General features: G+C 46.7%; 1 protein-coding gene across 17 annotated transcripts in view; it reads left to right on the top strand.

Moving 5' to 3' along the window:
* Positions 1-15929, top strand: part of ABLIM1 (actin binding LIM protein 1) — an 899845-nt gene that overhangs the window by 865147 nt on the left and 18769 nt on the right. For all 17 annotated transcript variants that reach the window (XR_015295979.1, XR_015295980.1, XM_086922894.1 and 14 more), the window contains 2 exons: positions 11388-11493; positions 12648-12712. Coding sequence is in view for 15 of the 17 variants with exons in the window: in XM_086922894.1 (XP_086779020.1) it covers positions 11388-11493; positions 12648-12712 (171 nt within the window). In the remaining 2 variants the exon portion in view is untranslated. The remainder of the gene's footprint in view (positions 1-11387; positions 11494-12647; positions 12713-15929) is intronic.

Raw genomic sequence — 15929 nt, 5'->3', positions numbered from 1 at the left:
GTCTCGGTGCTGTGATTGGCTCGGAAGCCGGACTGTGAGGGGTCGAGGGATCCGTTCGTCTCGAGGAAGGCGGCCATCTGCTTGTTGACGGTCTTCTCGATGACTTTGGCTGGAAACGGGAGGAGCGAGATGGGGCGGTAATTCTTGAGGTCGGTGGGGTCCGCTGTTGGTTTCTTGAGTAGAGCGCTGAGTTCGGCGTGTTTCCAGCTCTCAGGGAAGATGGTGGTGTCGAAGGATGTGTTGATGATGTCTCGTAGGTGGGGTGCGATGACAGCGTCGGCCTTGTTGAAGACGTGGTGAGGGCAGGGGTCGGTCGGTGATCCGGAGTGGATGGAGTTCATCGTGCGGATGGTATCTTCGGTGCTGATCGGGGTCCAGGCGTGTAGGGTGGTGGTGGGGGGTGGTTGTTCGGTCATGGTGTGCGTTGGTTGGTTGTTGAAGCTGTTGTGTATGTCCGCGATCTTGTTGTGGAAGTATGAAGCGAGGGAGTTGCAGAGGTCTTGCGATGGGGTGATGTCTTTGTTTCCTGCGCTGGGGTTGGAAAGCTCTTTCACGATGTTGAAGAGTTCCTTGCAGTTGTGTGCGTTGTTGTCCAACCGGTCCTTGAATGCTGTTTTCTTGGCGGCGCGGATCAGCTGGTGGTGTTTCCGGGTGGCAAGTTTGAAGGAGGTCCTGTTGTCCGGTGTCGGTTCCCTTCTCCAGACTTTCTCGAGGGCTCGGCAGTTCTTCTTGGAGCTCTTGAGTTCGTCTGTGAACCATGGGGCCTTTTTGCTGCCGGGTCTGCTAGGCGGGGTCCTCAGTGGGGCGAGTTCGTCCCTGCAGTTGCTGATCCACTTCGTGAGGTTGTCGGCGGCCTGGCTGGGGTTCGCTGAGCTGGCAGGAGGGTGCTGGCTCAGGGAGGTGGCGAGCTGGTCTGCTGTGATCTTGTTCCAGCTTCTGCGGGCGGCCTGTTGCTGGTGTTGGTGGGTCGTCGTTCTCTTGAAGGTGAAGTGGACGCAGCTGTGGTCCGTCCATTGAAGCTCTGTGGCGTGGCTGAAGTCCTTCTCCTTTGGGATGGCCTTGATTAGGGCCTCCCCCATAGAAGAGGACACAGACTAGTTTGCCGCTATATCGTTGAAGAGATCAGTGAGTCGGGTAGTTAACTCAGTAGCAAATGTTCGGTAGAACTGAGAAGTAAGATTATCAGGTCCCGGGGCCTTGTGTAGCTTAAGGCTGTCTATTGCACTTTGGACCACTTCTTGCGTTATGGGGCGACCGAGCTCCTCATTGGCTGCTGTGGTGGCTTGGGGGAGCACCGCTGAGTCCAAGTATTGGGTCTAGTCTCATTCCAGAGGGGGATCAGCCCTATAGAGGGTTCGATAGAAAGCACAGAACACCCCTGCTTTATCTGTCTTGCTCACCTGTAGGGCCCCATCTCCATCTACAATTTGTTTGACATATTGCCTTTCCTTTTTTTCCCTAAGCTGTCATGCTAGCATTGAGCCAATCTTGTCCTTACCTTCATAGCCTCGAGCCTGAAGCCTCAAGATTGTTTTTTCAGCCCTATTAGTGTAAATAGCATTGAGCTTCCATTTGAGAGCTGTAACTTTCCGCAAAGAGGGGGCGGACGGAGAGTCCTTGTGGGCCAGATCAGCCTCCAGTAATTCCTTCTCTAGTGTCAATCTTTCTTTAGTCTGAAGTTTTTTCTGGGTGGAGGTGAGTGCGATGCATTGCCCTCGTATAAACATATTGAAGGTGTCCCAATTCTTTCCGTAGGATGTATCAGCAGGGTTATAAGGAAATAATCTTTAATTGCTTTGTGTAAGTCATCCCCGGTGAAGTCTATCTAGGTATAAAATATTGTGGGAATACGATCTGGCCAGCTTAGAATCTTGGCGCCGGCCAATTGAGTAAACAAGTCAAAGGGGTATGGTTCAAGAGGCTTATAGGGTGGATATGGGACCCCGTGAATGCCTGTAGAAGTGACTGGCTAACAAAGACATGGTCAATCCTGGAATATGATCTGTGGAAGTGGGAGAGGAGCAGAGAGGAAGGAGTAATTCTGTGTTGAGGGGTTAAGGGCCTTCCAAACATCGAGCAGCCTTATTAACTGCAGGGACGATTTCAGCGCCGCACTAAAGACTCCCCCGTGGCCCTCTGTGGGTAAGTGGTGTCAGTCTTGGGATCCCAGATAAGAATAAAGTCCCCCATTAGGATGATGTCCTCTGATGCAAAACCCTCCAGTGTTGCAATGAATGTGAGAAGAAATTCCGCCTGGCCGGTATTGGGAGCATAGACTGTAGCTATAGAGCAAGGGCGACCCCTCAACTCCCCCCAAACCATCAGGAACCTCCCCTCCTTATCCATTTTAGTGTCGCAGTCAAGAAATTCGTAAAGAAGAGTGAAACATCATGACCACCACATTCTGCTTTTTCACATTAAAGGAACGAAAAATCATGTGGTCGTTTCTATGCTTAAACCTGTGGTCTTCCCCTTTCATAAGGTTAGTCTCCTTCAAGGCTACTAATTGTCCCTGCTGATCCCCCAAAAATGTCCACACGCGTTGTCTTTTGTTAGGGGAGTCGAGGCCCCTAGCGCTCCAGGACATAAAGTTCACTACCATTTATGGTGGCATAGCGTCCCGTCCCACCTGGGCGCCTGGGTCTCAGAAATCTTCCCGTTGTCCGAACCCTCACCCCCATTAATCCTCCTATCTATTCTCCATGCTAGACACCCTAGAAAAAACTGTAACAGTGAAATAAAACAAAAGGCAGTTCCGGAAGTCCGCAAAGCCCCCGTAGGGCTTAGTTTATTGGCGGCTTCTCGGGCAAGACATTCCCGCTCCTAAAGCCCCATGAGTATTCCTTTAGGGTACTGAATCTGGAATGGCCATAGTCATAGTCCATGTTGGAGCAGGCAGAGTGCGTCCAAAAGCAAACTGATCCTCCAGTAAAGGGAGGACAGGGGGCATTCCCCTTCTCTGGATCCCATTAACCGAGATCACTTAACGAGTAGTTCCTCATTTGGTGTACCCCCCCCCTGTAACAAGTCCCTCAACAAAGTAGCAGCAACTGTACGCCCACTCTGTTTGGCATCTGTATAGGGAAGCGACCTCACAATTACCGTTGCACTGATCTGCCCCCTTTATTGGCTGCCTGCCAGGGTCCAGGTGACCCTCGGCCTGAAGATTGCTCCTTTCTCCTCTTCCCTATGCTTCCTGTTGCAGAGTTGATTTCGCAAGGACGAGGAGGTCCACCGCCCCCTCCAACCCTGTGAAGTGATGTTGCTTATCGTTGGGGAGAAAAGGCTATTCCGAAGGGATATGTCCAATGATATTTTATCTGGTGCTCCCGTAGGGCCGCAGTGATCAGGTGCAATTGCTGACGGCGAGCAATTGTGACCTGGGCCCCGTCTTGGAAAAGTGCGTATGTAGCTCCCTGGAATTTCATTGAGTTTCTATATCTAGCTTTTCGAAGGACCAGTTCTTTAACTCTAAAGGAGCTGAATTTGGCTAGAATATCACTCGGGCATCTGCTCTCACCTTGTGTTGTCGGGCCTACCCTTTGGACTCTCTCCAGTCGCACTTCTCCTGTGTCCTCCCCCAGCACGCTAGAGAAGAGGCCTACCATTAAGGAATCCAAATCTGATCCTTCTTTCCCTTCCTCAAGGCCCCTCATTCTAATATTGTCTCTTAGAGAGCAATTTTCCAAGTCTTCACATTTTAATAGGGCAGAGTTCAGCTGGACGGTGAGGGACTCTGTATTCACTTCTAAGGGTTGAAGTCGACCCTCCCGCTCCTGACATTTTGCCTCCAAGTCCAGTGTGCGCGTTCCAATGGAGTCTACATCCGCCTGGAGGGCCTCCATTTTTATTGCCATCTCTGCTTTGAAGGAGTCAAAAGATGCACCTATGTCCGCTTTGATATCGTCTCATAGTTCCCTCTTGAACTCCTTCAAGGTTGCCAATAAGTCCTCCCCGGTAAGCGCCATCTTCTCAGTCAGTGGGTTCCCTTCCTCTTCACCTCCACCTGGCTTGGATGAGCCAAAGTAGCTGGCGACCTTGTCAGGTTGGGCTTTTTTCGGTGGCATAGGGGCAGGTCTTACGGTCTATGCCACGCCACCCAACGTGGGAGCTATAAGATCGGACGTGGGGGTGAAGATGCCGAGGGTGCCCACTCTCACCTCGGCTAAGCAGGAGCATGGAAGATCCTGGATGCCTTCAGAGCAGATCTGGTGGCACTTCTTCTAGGGGGGCCCTCTCCACTGCCAGAGTGCCTGATTCAGTGACTGGGGACCACTTCTCGTCTTAATATACTGCTTATATTGTTCCTCCTTTATCATAAGATCAGGCACATGCCCTTGGGTTTTTCAGTTTGATGTAGTGGGCTGCTCACTCTCCTTTTTGGGCAGCTGTGGTTGCATTACCGAGTCCACATATGGCGGTCGCCTCTGCCTCTTCTTGGGAGATACCCCATGTCTTAGGTGCTGTGAAAAGGGCCCCTCTTACCATCCTCCCACGTCTAACCATGCGCTTTACCGATCCTCACCGCGACCTCGCCCCATGCTTCTTGCTCTCCCAGTGGGATCAGGGGCGCCCCCCAGGTTAGCGATCCCTCACTCAGGGTGCGGGCTTCCGCAGGATCAAGTCGCATCGAAGTCACTTGGTCGTGCTCCTAGCGGCCGCTTGGCGCTGCCGCCATCTTGGCTTCACTCCGCGGGTCCGTCGTTGCAGTCTGGAGACTGACGCCACACCTCTCTGCCCAATAAAAGTCTTCTAGAAGTGTTCGCTTATGTTCGCTCCCTCAGCATCAGCATTCCTGGGTGTTTCCACTGGGTGCTGCGAAGCAAAACGGTCAGACTCACAGGGCTCATCGCGGAGCCGATCGGAGTCACGTCCTCGCGGCCATGATGGCTGGCCACGCTCCCTCTACACTTTTATTTTTATATAAATATATGCACACCATCCTTAGATGACAACACCTTTACTTTTTTTACTTTTACACTTTAATGCATGATGTATATGTTTGCAAACATAATTTTAGGCTTGCATGTTAGGTGGCCACAACCCTTTGGTGCTGTTTGGATGAGAAGTATCCCTACTAGTGCGGTGCATGGATAGCTGTAGTTTTTGGGGAGGGGCAGTTTGAGGATCAAGTTCAATAAAAGCTCTTGTTGGTCATGGGTAAAAGAAGGCTGATCTCTTAGTTGGCATAAGCAAGAATAGCTTCTGGCAAATGTAGCACACAGCGTGAATTTCTAACCACAGTACATCAGTAACATTGATAAAACATATGGAGCTAATTATACAAACGTACTGAGATTTAGGCAATTGTAAGCCTACAGAAGTGATCGTTGTAGACCTACATATTTACATATGTTGCATAGTGCCACATTTGTCCTATTTAAATTGTTTTCCTACACGCGAAAAACCTTTTTGGTTGTAAAAGCTTCTTTTATCCCAGTCTTCCTGGAAATTGGGTTGTTTTTTGCACTGTCGAACATCCGAATGATTCAGGATCATGTGATTTAGTAAGTGTTGGAAAGTGCACCAACATTCAACATATTCATAGGATGCTGAGATTACTTTTCGTGGAAAATTAACATGGTAAAACATTTTTTAATTCCTCTATTTTAATCCTAGGTCTCCTTTCTGGCAAGTTGAGAAATTTAAAAAAACATGCATTTAAGCTCCTTTTCATTTCATGGGAAAATATTTTCTGTGGGAATTCAGTTATTGCTATAACCCCTTTGAAAATTAGATGCACTTTCAAAACACTTATAATGCTACTTTAACATTGTTCGCTGAGGTATGAGTTTAGAAGAGTAGGACAGGCACTGTTTATTATGTGAATTCCGACAAGGGGCTTGGCATGTGTGTTTTCACCACAGTTAGACCACTTACCAAGTGTCATCACTAGAAATTGCTAATGAATACTGAGTATCCATATCAAGACTTTCCGACAGTCAGAATTCTCAGTTGCTGGTTCTAAAGGTCCTGGTTTTGTGACCTGCTATCAGGTAGTATACTAGCAAAAATGACAAGTTTTGATTGCTTAAATTTGACTGAAAAGCATTTGTGTATCAGGCTTATAGAACTACAAGACAGGGTATATTTGGCAAATGGCAAATTTTTTAGTACATTTGACCAGCAACTTTGGTCTATACTCAGGAGGATTTAAAAACGAATTTGCTGGGGAACAAAAAAACTGTTTGCCTCCTGCTACTGGTTCAGTTTGCTTAATCTATGACATTGTGCATGTGTTTTTAGAAGACAGCGTGCCGCTCTCCCCTTCTCTAGCTGTTCTTCAACTTGGTGTGATAATAAGTGAGCGAGGCACGTTCACCCGTTCTGCACAGCAGAGCGGTATAATTGAATTGACAACTAGGACGTACAAACCTTAAGGGAAACACAACCTAGCCTGAACCTGGAGTCTTAGACCTCATTAATACAATTACCAATGAAAGGCAAATTACTTTACTATTTACCCATGAAATAAATAGGGGTGAATAATAAACGCTGTTCCTCCCGCCGAGTTAGCAGAGTTTTGCCCACTCTGCTTGGAATGTGGAGTTCTGAAAAAACTCTGCCAACTGCGCGTGGTGGAATTTTTTCTTGTGCACAGCTCGCCAGTTCAGGCAGTCAAGGCAGGTCGCTACCGCTCGCGTTGGGACAGCGGCTCCTCGAGTAGAAAATCTACTTGTACTTCATTAGGAAAACAGTGCCTTCTGCCAAGCTGCTTGGTGCAGTTTGCACTGATTTTACAGCGCAGAACAAACTCCCAGCGCTAATAATCAGTGCGAGCAGCGTGACATACTGAATTCTGCCGTAAACAGAAGTCTCTAGAACCTCATGGAGGTTTTAGGTAAGTCCGCGAGTTCCGCCCACCCGTAGAAATAAATTCTGTCTTCAGAAGAATTTGCTTACATACATATTATGTTATGTTATGTTATGTTAAAATGGGACTTTTATAGCGCAACGGCTACTCCAAAGGAGTGTCCCGGCGCTTTGTGCTCCAGACCAAAGAAAAAGCTGGAAAACATAACAATAAAAGAAACAAGGGCCTAAAAGAGGAAATGGACTATCCAGAGAACAGCCAAGTTTTTAAGTCTTTCCTGAAGACAAGCAGGTTCGCGGTATTCCGCAAAGACACCGGTAAGGAGTTCCATAGCTGAGGAGCAAGGAATCTAAAGGACCGGCCACCTAGCCGAGCCCTTTTGATACGTGGTACCCGAGCCAGGTATCAAAAGGGCTCGGCTAGGCGGCCCTTTTGAATTTAAATTCAAGTAATGGTTAGCTTATGGGCATTAGGAGCACACATAATCCTGGTGTGGAGAGGGAAAAGGTTCTCACATTGAAGCTCATTGTAAGGAACTAAGCTCCGCATAGTGCACCAAGTGCTTTATTGGCACATACTTATGATGTTGTAAGGTGTTGCTGACAGCCCTGACCAGGGTGGAAGGTGGCTGGTTCCAGGAAGACTTTGGCACTGCTGCAGATCAAGACTTGGGTGCGGTACAGATCTTTGATGACTTCTGGTGCTTGTTGAATCTGGATGTCAAGCTGCCACGGCTGGGCACTGAGGACACTAGAGAAAGCATTCTGAGCATCACAAAGAGTGACCATTGCAGAGATTTGACCCAAGTGTTTGTTCTCACTAACTGCAAAACAGCAACCCGGCAAAACATGTTGCACAGGCATAATCCCCAAATGAAGTCATCAAAGGAATGTCAGTGGCAGACCTATCTTGCATCTACATTTGATCAGGAGGTTTCTCCTTATACCTTTATAAACAATTATATGATGGCAATCCTGTCACTCTTGCTCATGTTGTAGAAGATATGGCCCTAATTCCAAGTCTTTATCACATATTATGTACATATGTACTCTATTAGTGTCTCTTCAAAGAAAGTTTTTGCGCCCATGTTTTAACCGGCGTGGAATAAGGACTCTTGAGGCAGGCTGTCTGCAGAGCATTGAATTACAATTCTGGACAGTGGGCCATAGATTTAAATCAAGTAATATAATCGATTTGACTCCTAGAATTGGCCGTTTTGTAAGTGAAATTGACTCCTCTATTTGAGTTTGCGCGTCCATTACAAGCACAAACTCCCTGTGCTAAAGTAAGAGATGTTATCTGAAATGCCACTCTCAAACATTTCTTTTATGGAGTATTTAAAACCTAAGGTGTACCCCTCTCCTCATCTGTTTGTGTGAAAACAGAAAGTTGGAGTAAATTTGGCCAAGGGGCTAAAGTCAGAGCAGCTCTCTTTTGTCAGTCAGCGTAGAATATGAAAGGAGAGACAATTCAATGCAGGGCTGACTTTCCCCCTTCTTCTTTTTAAGAAAAATTGGCTTACCGTGGATAAAGCAATCAGTTTTCAAACGTGATCTTAGGGGGTTGGCCCCACCCCACCTGTTCCTAGCACTGACGGGCGCAGGATGGGCTCAGGCTTGGCCCGGTTGCCTTGCACGCTGCATGACAACAAAATGCGCTTTATAGCGCTGTGCGAAGTCTCAGCTGCTGGCAATCGCGGGCTGGAGCGAATGGCCGCCTCCAGGGACCCTAAGAATGATGGAACTTGCAGTCCAGTTGAAATTTCCTTATGTGCCGCTGGACAATGAAATGCATTTTATAGCGCTGTGCAGCATCTCAGCTGCTGGCAATGGTGGGTTGGAGCACCTCCAAGGACCCTAAGGGCTAAGAATGAAGGGACTTGCAGTCCCGCTGAAAGTTACTCTCTCAGTTAATTATAATGATTTGGGAAAAGATGTTTGTTATTAACTGAAAATCAACAGAACGTCTTTAGACTTAGAGACAGTCATAGGTTAAAATGTGTTGCATATAACTTGCACATTATTTAGACGTATTCACAAACTGCTTTTATGTCTTTTATTTTAAATGGATTGCAACTTTATGACTGTAATGGAAGAAGAAAGCAGTTTGAATGGTAGGGCAGTATTTCCATATAGATGAAGGTCACTTAGGGTCAGGACAGGACGTCATTAGTATGCTCACAACGTGACATTCACCCTTCTCCATTCCCGAAATTTTTCTCCCGCTATGCCCAAGAACACAATGGGACATGGGAGAAGGTTAGTGACCTGGCTGTACAAAGGGTTCCAGACACACATGAATGTTGCTCTAAGCACACTTAAAGCAGACCGGGAGAATGAACTCAGCATAGTTTTCAGCGATAAAGAATGACAAGCCAGGCTCCAGAACCCCTTGCAGATTCCCTAGAAGGCTTGATTTAAGTTTATACAAATCTGTTTTTTTCAGAGAGCATACTTGACTTCCCAGAAATTGCAGGCACTCTTCCCTATGGCTCCACAAACTGCTCCCCTGCCAACAGTCTCCAGCAAACCTAACCCATATGATTTGGGAATGTACGAAATGACAACCCGTTTGGTTCGGGGTCCTTGAGGTCCTGGAAAGCCTCATGGACAGACATACTCCGCGATCAATTCTCGTCGGAGATTAACCCAGGCCAGAAGGAGCTAAGCTCACTACCAGGTACCTTATTCTTGTCCGCCTCCTGGTGCACCGCACCATCATTCGCCAGTGGAAGATGGCGAAGCCCCCCACCCTATCCTCCCGGCATATTGAACACCAACATTGGGTGCAGGCTAAGGGCAAATAACTTCACAGGGAAGAGAAGAGGAGGCTTCGGGGATTACCCATCTCAGACCTATGGGAAGGCCTAGTCCAGGCTCATAAAGATATGGTCTCCAAAGATGACCCCCTGTCGTGAGGGGCCGCGTCCTTCCCTCTCCATGGGGTGATGCTGGGTTCCCACTATCAGTCCTCCCCCACCATTTGAGCTTGTGAACCTGGAATACCCTCTCACAACTTTCCCGCACAGGAGGCCCCTGTGTCAGGACTGCCCCTGCAGACTGCAGTGCCAGTCTCTCCCACATTACCCCCATTTTTGGACTGTACCTGCCTATACCTGCTCGTGGGTGCCACTGGTAATCCCACCCACCCTGACTGTCCTACCATTCTGTCCCTCTTCTCTGCCTCAAAGACAGTTTAAATGGTTTTGTTCCTGACAGCATGTGCCCAGCATAGAGATAACATATCTCTCCTGTTTCACATGTATACATTGCTATCTTTATTATCTAAGCATGTTATATTGGAATGCAAAGATCTGCAATGTGATGCCCGGTGCCAGGCAGCTTGATTCGAATTACTGAGTACAACTCTAAAGTGTTTTAAAAAAAAAAAATAGATGAAGACCACTTCGCCCAGAAGAAAGATCCCTCTTCCGCCATAGCCTCCTTGCCCTACTAAATGGTGAAAGCAGAGAAAAAGTAGAGTTGAAATGAACACAGACAATTGATCTTTCCTCACTCAGAACCCTTCACAATGGTCCCCTTTCAGCTGTATCTGCTCCTTTTTATTGTTGCAAGGAAGTAGGTCATAGGAGAGGGGTACACATATTCAAGCAAACTGAGGCAAATGTATCTTTTTACTATTGCTATTGCATGGATTATGCTTGCAATGACAGAGATGCTCCACCTGCGAACTCTCAGATTACAACCCCAAACCCGGGGTATCAAAGGTAGAAATAACACCCTAGTAGTTCATCAAGGGTGGTTGAACCATGATGGGGCATTTTAGGAACGCTGTTCTCTTCTGAGACTCTACTGGCCTGGGCTTTCAGGCCTCTTAACATTTGCTGGCAGATGGTTGTCCTGTGTGCTGCTTTCTCGTCTGGAGATGTCTAATTGTTCTTCAGCCTTTGATCGAGGAAACTGGGGCATAGACCTGCAAGGTTTCTAAACCCTACCACACCATATCAGGTCAACAATGATAGGATGCTGAGGCAACCTGATTCTTGTAGGTGACACGTATTTCTGCACAGGTAGCAGCTTTGTCATGTTATCTCAAAATTATTTGCTCTCCGACCCCACATCTTTGATCTCTTCCCTGGCCCTTTAATAATTCCTACCTCCAAGATGTCTTCTAGCCCTGAAGATGGTATGACTGTTAAATGTTGAAAACTATTCAAATCCACAATATCCTTATCCATCAGAAAAGTGAAGTAGAGATCTTGGTAAGAAAGGCCCAGTCAGCTCCTGCATGACTTGGTGAACTAAGCTGAACTCACCCATCAGTTGATGTGCATGTGGTTTTAGTCCTATGCCCTAACATTAAAGAAAGATTGGGAGATTTTAGGTAAGACTTATGTCAAAACTCACAGTTGTGCTCACAGTGTATGTTGGGCTCAACTTCCTCTAGCATTTACCGAAGGAGGGGAGACTAACAGTGAGACAAAAGTAAATTGGCCAAGACATTGCTACCACTCTCCATACCAATGGAAATCTGCAAGTGTAAACATGGAGATAGTTTCTCATTTGAAACACCTCGAATAAACAGTCTGTTTTCCTTCTTTATGTACCTTCAGCTGAATTCAGGGTTGGGGCAGTTAATATTGAAAGAAGAAATGGAGAAAGAGACCAGAGAACGGCCACCTCTTCCTGCCAGCAGATATGATTCCCCTCTTCATTCGTGTAAGTGGATGTTTGTTCAGCCTATTTGTTGGTGTCCTAGGGATGTTTCAGAGACAGGTTGCAGTCTGTGGCTTGGGAACAATGTTTTATATTTCAGTGTGTTCTTTTACATTATGTTCTGTTAAATTGCCTTCCCTTCTGATGCTTTGGACTACATATCCTTAAGTTGAGCACCGACCTTACATCCAGACAACTGTGTGAAATTGGGGTCTGGGAAGTGAGTGGACTTGTTGTGTGTCAACAGTAATGGGAGTTAAATTAATGCTTTGGGAGATTGAAAGTTAGTTTTTTTTAGTCTTGTAAACAGCTTGACGAACAAGGGGGACATTTTCAGTGATCAGTGTTGGTGTGAACGCTTACTAGTAGAGTATCGTGTGTGGCCTGTGTTCGTTCTCTTCTTTACCTTTTGTTGTAGTTTGGTGGAGGGGCTGGAACCCTTTGCTGTATCTTATTATTCTGTGGCACAGTCTGAGGAAATGGTGCTATCTTTCTGGATGATGTACAGATGGATCTTATAGCGAATTGTCCCCGAACCACAAGTTTGTGTTCTTTAACAGAGAATATTACTATTTCCTTTGTAAAGTTTGACTGTGTATAATAAATGCAGACGTCTCACATCATGTTGTACGCATGAGGTTCTACCATTTTAAAAGCTTTTCTGATGTCAGGATATAAGGGAAATACATTGAAAATGGCTAAAATAGTTATGTGATTGGGCCTAAACTTGTTCATCACCTGCAAACACCATCTTCACATTTTCTTTATTTTGTTCCACCATCCAATATGAGTATCAGTGGCCACTGCTGTTATTGTACTTTCATGGTATATGAATCTGAACTAAGACTTCACTGAGTTGTGATGCCTTGTAATACCTTTCAGGATTTATTTGGACCAATTCTTTCACACATACATGATTACCATTAAGAATTTATGAACACAATCTTGTATAAATATAGTCTCCCAAGTTGCAAAGGATATTCGTGACCAGTGTCACTAATAACCATATGCATATTTGGTTTTAGACTTGATTAAGCTTCAGCAATGGGCCTACTGGACAGAACCTCCTCTGGCTGAACACTTCTGTAGAAATCTGGATTATTTCTTCTTATCACACTGTCCACTGACATCCAGTGCTCTCTGTTTTCTTATTTCAGCCCCGCAGGCCTCTGCATCCAAAACATCATCCCTCCCTGGTTATGGAAGAAATGGACTTCACAGGGTAAGATATGGGCTTCAGGTTAGAGCAAGGCCCACCGTTGGCAATATACAGACAGTCTAATTGGAATAAACTGCTGCTACGCTGCCTGCTAGCGATGTAGACTTTGGAAGTTGCATTTATTGAATGCTTTAACACCTTGACTGCTACAGTAATTCCCCCTCTGTGCTGCAGATCCTTGAATCCCATTAATCATGACGAGCTCAGCTCGTCATGAGCTCACAAGCAGTGTTCTGCATGACGAGCTGAGCTCGTCATGAGCATGGAAGGGGTTAAAACGGAAACGTTTGATTACAAATAGTGAGCCTTGTGTGGATTTATAAAAACAAAATTGACATAGAATCCTCAGCAGACAATTAAAATGGAAAAGACAGGTGAAAAACACTAAAAGCAGATTGAAAAAAATATATTCAGTAAAACATTGGTCTGTCCGTCCTCGTGTGAAAGGAAATGGCCAAACCTGAAGTAATCTTCACACCATGAAGAGCACCTCCACATTCAGGGAACGACATGAGAGTAGATGACCACTGAAAATGTTAATTTCTTCCTGAAAAGTGTGAGGTCTACATATGTTGAGGTATGTGAATGCTCATGGAGCAGAGAAATCAGTAATAAGGCTGAACCTTACTCTGAAGCAATCGGCTGTCGCCCTTGTCCTCATGCAGAAGGGAATCTGGCCATGATAGTACACTCAATATGCAGAAGGAAATAATCTCAATAGACATCTTTAGTTCTGATTTACTAGTTTCACACCATGCTGTAAATCCGCTGGAAGCATGCAACATCTGTTATCAACACCTTTATGCACTTCCACGAAATTTGAATTTCTCCACCTGAATATCTTTATTTATAATGACTTTAGCAGAGTTTGTGTCATGGAGATATTGTCAATCAATCACCCTCCGAGCCTCCTTCTGTACCTCCTGTGGTATTGTAAATGTTCTAGTAGCTGGGTGGGCGGAGTTAGTGGGCTGGGGGGAGAGGAGGATCCAGGGGATGGGCTAGTCAGTTAAAGTAGGGACGGGGACCTGAGAGCACCTGTTGAATGTTATGTTATGTTATGTTATAGTAAGTTTGTATAGCGCACGGCTACTCTAAAAGAGTGTCCCGGCGCTTTCCACAGGCAGCTCAGTGTAAAACAACATAACAAGGAAAAACAGACACAAGAAAAAGAAAAAGGCCCACCAGAAAGAACTAGAGATTAAAAAGCTCTTAGATACATAAAGAAGTAGTCTGTCGTTTTTACGAGGAAGACACGACAACTGGCGACGAGGGTGGGATGCACAGCTTGCTGTCCCTGAACCCGCAAATGACATTCGGTCCCGTTCCTAGAAATTGGGAAGGAAGTCGCTGCTGCGACGCAAGTGCCCCAAGAAGAATTGTCGCCCAGAGAAGAGAGGCCAGCAGTTCGTATCTGTTCCGTGATCGGGAGATCGCGTAGAGCCCCCAGCGAAGAAGCGCAGTCGAGCATTGGTGAAGTTTGGAATTTGGCGCCGGTCCGCGCCTGAAGCGGTGAGAAGCTAAGAGGCCCGGCATGGTGTGAGGCCTACTGACAAGCTCTGAAGTCACCCAGTACCACTGTGCCACGAAATCGTAAGAAGTGTGAGATCAGGATGAATGCGTGGAAAAGTACTAAACAGATGAGATAGCCCGCCACGAGAGAACCTCACCCCAAAAGCGTGCAAAGTGGCATGCGCGCGAAAAGCCGAAGTTTGAATTGCGGCCCAAGCGTACCTCGTGAAGCGGAGTGGCCGGCGAGAGACAAGCAGACGTTTGGAGAGATCGTTGTGCCAACAGTGTGGTGGCGATCGGTGAGTCCCTGTTTCAATGCATCGTGCGAGTGAAGAGTGCATGTCATCGGGCATCGCAGAGTGAAAACTGTCAGTCATGCAGCCATTTTGAAGTCAGGCAAGACGGGAAGGACCCCCCTGGTCAATAGTGAAGCGGCCTTCTTGGAGTCAGGCATCAGTGCGCGCCATTCAGTTAAAGAAATTCGAGCACAATAATGATCGAATAACGGACTGTACCAAGAGCGCATCACCCCGAGAGGCAAGACAAAGAAGGACACGAGTGTTCGTAGTGTTGCACAGAATTGCAGACATAAAGTGTCACGAGTACAGTGTACCGACAAGTCACATGAATGAGGTGACCCTGTTGCATGAAGACAAGCCAGAGACATTCCAAGCCACACGGTAATGAACTGATGAAAACATGAATAACATGAGATGATTGCTCAGCGTGAATAAGGGCATCACTTGAAACTGTGAATAGTGAATCACACGACTGCCCAGAGGCAGCGACAGAGTTCTTGAACAAGCACAACGCAATCCAAATGACCACATTTGGTCAAGAGAGATAGAGTGTTACAGGAAACAGGAAAATTAGATAAATCATTCATCATGTCAACGCACAACTCACCACAAAGAGAAGCCAAGCCAATCCTGGTGGGCATGACCCACCTGAGGCCCCCAGAGCCATTGACTCTGATAGCTGGTGGAAGCATGGGTCCACGGTGGCAGGAGTGGGTTGAAGACTTCGAGGACTACATCAAAGGGTCCAAGGTGACGGTGGATGAAGATCAGTTGATTGCATTGCGTAACTTAGTTGGAAAAGACATTAGCAAAGTGATAAAAGAACTGCCCCCGGCTGAAACCGGGACGTATGTCAAGGTTCGTGAGGCCCTAAACAAAAAGTTCCTGCACAAGCCTAATGTTGATTACGAGAGATATATGTTTCACCAGGCTCATCAGGACCCAGAAGAGCTGATGAGCACGTACATAACATGACTTCGTTGGTTATACCGATACTGTGACTTTGACACATTTTCCACTGAAGATGCCATACGGCTTCGAATCATTGACGGGTGTCAGTCAGAAGCACTTAGACAAAAGCTGCTAAAGAAAAGTAACAATCTTGACGAAATCGAATAGATGACAAGAGTGCACGATCAGGCCGAGGAGCACGCCAAGAAAATGGAGTCAGGGCGTGTAGGAGAAAGAGAACAGGCCAACCGGGTTCAGAATGTCCGATCCCGCCGGTGTTCCAGCAAAAGGCCCAGAAGAACCAGGCCATCCTCGTGGCGCCAACCAGCCAGACGCTGGCGTCATGAAATCAGTTGGCATGATCAAAGGCTGGATCGTGCCAAGAAATGCTATAGATGTGGCTATGACTTTCCACATACAGATGCCTGCCCGGCGATGGGCCAGCAGTGTCGGAAGTG

The sequence above is a fragment of the Lissotriton vulgaris genome, chromosome 5, assembly GCF_964263255.1.
Source record: "Lissotriton vulgaris chromosome 5, aLisVul1.2, whole genome shotgun sequence".
Lineage (NCBI taxonomy): Eukaryota > Metazoa > Chordata > Amphibia > Caudata > Salamandridae > Lissotriton > Lissotriton vulgaris.
Note: the sequence above shows the minus strand (reverse complement) of the source record. Positions and strands in the feature narration are given on the sequence as shown.